Below are 3,809 nucleotides of genomic sequence, written 5' to 3'. Positions count from 1 at the left end.
ACCCCCCACCCCCCGCCTCAACCAGTCGCAAACAGTGGAGGCGGACTGCCTTGGGGGGGTCCTGAATCAAGGTGGTGCCCAGGCATCCCTCTCACATTTTTCACCTCCCCAAATAGTCTTTAGTCTTCCCCTGGGCAGCTTTTGAGAAGTTCCTGACAAGTAGGCCACCTTCACTCACAGGCTCCCTTGCCACCACACCACGTGGTGGTCCAGGTGAGTAAGAAAGATCAAAGCGACAAAGGGCATGGAGGCTGCAAGAGGTGAAGTGACATCTCAAAGGACATACCAGGAAGTCAGTGACAGAGCCCAATGCCACTGCCTGGTCCTTTCCCTCCAGCCTTCCCCCTACCTCCCCTCATCTCCCTTCTGTTATTGATTAGTAGGTAATCAATGTGTGCACATGGATTGCATTATGAATTTATTTTTTTTAATTATTTTATTTAATTTTATTTATTTTAATTTGATCAGAAAGGGACAAGAGGAGAGAGAGAGAGAAAGTGAGAAAGCAAGCCACCAGGTCCAGGACTTGAACCGTGGTCAGCCATGTGGGAGTCCAGCATGCTCACCCACCACACCACCTGCCGGCCCCAAGAATTATTTTATTCAACTTTATTTATGTATTTACTTATTTGTTTGTTTTTTCAATTTGACCAGAGAGAGACAGAGAGAGAGAGTGAGAGGCCGAGTGAAAAAGCAGGCTGCCAGGTCTGGGACTCGAACCACAGTCAGCCACATGGGAGTCCAACACCCTTAATCCCCACACCACCAGCCAGCCCCATGAATTTTTTTTGAAAGAATTACTTATTTTATTATTATTATTTTTTAATTTGCTATAGGGCATGTGTGTGTGTGTAAAAGAGAGAGACAAAGCCACCAGGTTCAGGACTCAAATCATGGCTGGCCACATGGGACTCCAATGCCCCAACCAGCATGCCATCTGTGGAGGTCAGAACCAACTAGGCCAGGGTCAGATGGGTGCTAAGGAACAAACCAGGCTGCCAGGAGCCTCTCTGCTCCTGGAAATGGGTAGAAAGAATGAGGGAGGTTAGGTCTCCAGAGGGCATGGAGACCTGGGGTGGTGTGTGTGTGCTATTGAGGGCAGAAGCAGGTTACCATGACAACCATCCTTAGTGCCAGGTCCCTGACACTCAATGATGTCACAGTCATCACTCTGTGACACAGTCATAAGGTTCTGACGGCGACCACTGCAGGTTGAAGCTTCAGACTGAGGGCTTCGACTGGATAGAAAGAGTAGCCTTCTGGGAAGCAGAGATGGAGGTGATCCCTCTGAAGAGGAAAGGCAAACCTTTCGTCATTCGAAGTATGTGCCCAGGAATAGGAGGTCAATGGGTGGGGCTGTAGCCATGGGGTGGGCAACCACAGGTCTGAAGGGTCGCTAGGCATCACTTGCCCTAAGGTCTTTTCTGGTTCAGAGATGCTCTTATTTCCTGGGTTTGGCCTTCAAGTCTCCTCTTCTGGGAATGCCCCAAGTGTGCCCGCATGTGCCTGAGCTTGGCAATGTGACTCCTGCCATCCACTCAGGTCCCACCAAGTGGGGCCTGGTGGGCTGCGAGGTTACCTCTCTGGTTCCCCCACCTTCGTGCCTGCCAACGGCTAAGTGCAGCTTTCCCGTGTGGCCAGGATGCTGGGCCAGAGGGCGGTACTGTCCATCCCAGGCCCCCAGCTCAAACCTCTAGTCTACAAAGGCCTGGCAACCTAGAGAGGCTTTTGTGCTCTGACTGGGACAGGGGAACAGGATGGGCCCTGAGAACCTGGTTGTAGAAGGATTCAGGGCTGTCTGCGGGGAGAAAGGGCCCATCCTGCCATGAAACTCTGAAGGCTGAGGCTGGGACTGTGGGAAGGATCATGATCGCATGGCTCAGAGATGGCTAGAGAAGGAAGGGGTAGCCAGTAAAAGAGACGGTAAACCCCTGTGAGTGGAAGTACCTGAGCACAAGGTAAACAACCACTCAGCTGGTTCCATGGGGCAATTAGAGGAGCTGGCTGGGCTCCTGAGAGTCTGTACATTGGGGACCTGGAATGGTGCTCTGATACCTGGTAGCTCTTGCCCAAAGCAGCCCTTGGGGCCAGTTCATGGCATGGTGGTCAAGGCAGCTGGATCCTACATGGCCTCCCACACTGTTCAAGTCCTGGACCCAGCGGCTTGAGAAATATGCAGGGTATGTGAGGTTCAGCCTGGGTCTGGAGGCTCAGGGGAGTTGGTAGGAATGGAGCAGGGATAGGGAGGCAGGTGCGGTGTGAGGCCAGCTGCCTTGCACACCTTGAAGTCTGCCAGTTTTCTGCAAACAGGTCTGGAAAACTCATCTTCTAGTGGGTCTCATTTCTAAATATGGGAATTCTAAGTATCTGGCTCTCTTGGTCTTTCAAAACGCGTTGGAGAAGGAACGCTCCAGAAAAATTCCTGATAGCCTTTCATTTTTCACACCTTAAAATGTCCTTTCCCTCACCCTTTCTTTTTTTCCTATTCTTTCCAGGAAGCTCGTGGTACCTAAAAGAGTCAAAGGCTCTTGGATGTTTTTTTTTTTTTTTTTTGGAGAGGTTTTCACTGTAGGGCGCGTGCGCTCGCCAGACAGACAGAGAGAGACAGAGAGACAGAAAGCGAGAAATCACCCCCCAGAGGGGATGGTCACGCCGCAATCCCTTCTCCTCCATTCTCCTCTCGGGATCTTGGGCACGCACGCACATGCGCCCGGCGTGAGTTTTAAGCCACCGGGTCTGGGACACGAACCACAGTCAACTACGTGGGAGTCCAGCGACATAGCCATTACGCTAACTGCTGGTTCCCATCGGATGTTTTTCGAATAGGGCCGGTATTAGACTTTGGAGGGGACATTTGTTCCTCATGGGTGACTGCTCCTTGTAAATGAAGGACAGTTCTATTCGAACACGCCTTAGAGAGGTAACACTACTCCCCGCAACACTTTGAAAACCATTGCCTAAATTCCCTTAAAGTGACTTGCTGAAGACCATATCATTAGTCAGTGGCAAAGTCCAGGTCAAGTCAAATGCTCATCTTATCTTCATTCATCCTTCGCTAGAAGTGGGTCAGGAGAGCAGAGGGAATGCAGGCTTGAACTGGGCAGTGAAGAGGGGACCGCTGTAACTCTTCCTCCCTGCCCACAGACCTGCACTTTCTCTGCTGTCGCCAAACTCAGTTTTCCTCTTCCAGCCCGACTAGTCCTGTTTGCTCAATTGCAGGCACAAACACTTTCTGGCAATTAGTGGGAAAAGCCTAGCGGGACATATCTATAGGAGCGGATAGGCCCCTTTTGGGTGGGTCACGGGATCCGAGGGCTGAAGCCTCAAGGTGTCCGGGAGGAAACAGCTGCCCTGTGCCAGGCGCCAAGGAGCAGGCTACAGTCGGGTCCCTGTGGCGGGGGCGCGCGGAGCTGGGTACAGGTGGGGGATCGTTGGCAGTCGCTGGAAGGCTAGGGAAGGTTTCCTGGGGTAAGGGAGCCGTCTGGGGGCCAGGGGCCAGGGGCTGTCCAGGCCCAGCAAGAGCAGAGAGAGGGCAGTGCAGCCGAGCTGACCTCGCTTTTCCCACGACAGAGGGTTAGGCCACCGGGAATCCTGGGGCCGCCTCTTGAAAGTCTTTGGAGAGCCCAGCTCGGCTCAGGGGAATGTGTGCGGGATGGGCACGCGAGAATATTATTATTCCTCTGTTTTCCCTTCACGGCCGGCGCCGGCGGGTTGTTCTGTTTGAATGAATGATCCCAGCGGCCGCGCCCAATGGGCGCTAGCGCCTGCTTAATATGCATGAGGCCCGCAGCCAATGGCCGGGGGGGGAG

The 3,809-nt window shown here is 52.9% G+C and overlaps 1 protein-coding gene across 1 annotated transcript in view; it reads left to right on the top strand.

Annotated features, from left to right (window-relative positions):
• Window positions 1-1,212: 1,212 nt before the first annotated feature.
• Window positions 1,213-3,809, top strand: part of HMGB3 (high mobility group box 3) — a 7,085-nt gene continuing 4,488 nt past the window's right edge. Inside the window, 1 exon segment of the mRNA XM_006172175.3 lies at window positions 1,213-1,321. Coding sequence (XP_006172237.1) covers window positions 1,273-1,321 — 49 coding nt within the window. The 5' untranslated portion in view covers window positions 1,213-1,272.

The sequence above is a fragment of the Tupaia chinensis genome, unplaced genomic scaffold, assembly GCF_000334495.1.
Source record: "Tupaia chinensis unplaced genomic scaffold, TupChi_1.0 Scaffold149448_1, whole genome shotgun sequence".
Lineage (NCBI taxonomy): Eukaryota > Metazoa > Chordata > Mammalia > Scandentia > Tupaiidae > Tupaia > Tupaia belangeri.
The sequence above is the reverse complement of the archived record's forward strand: the minus strand, read 5'-3'. Positions and strand labels throughout refer to the sequence as shown.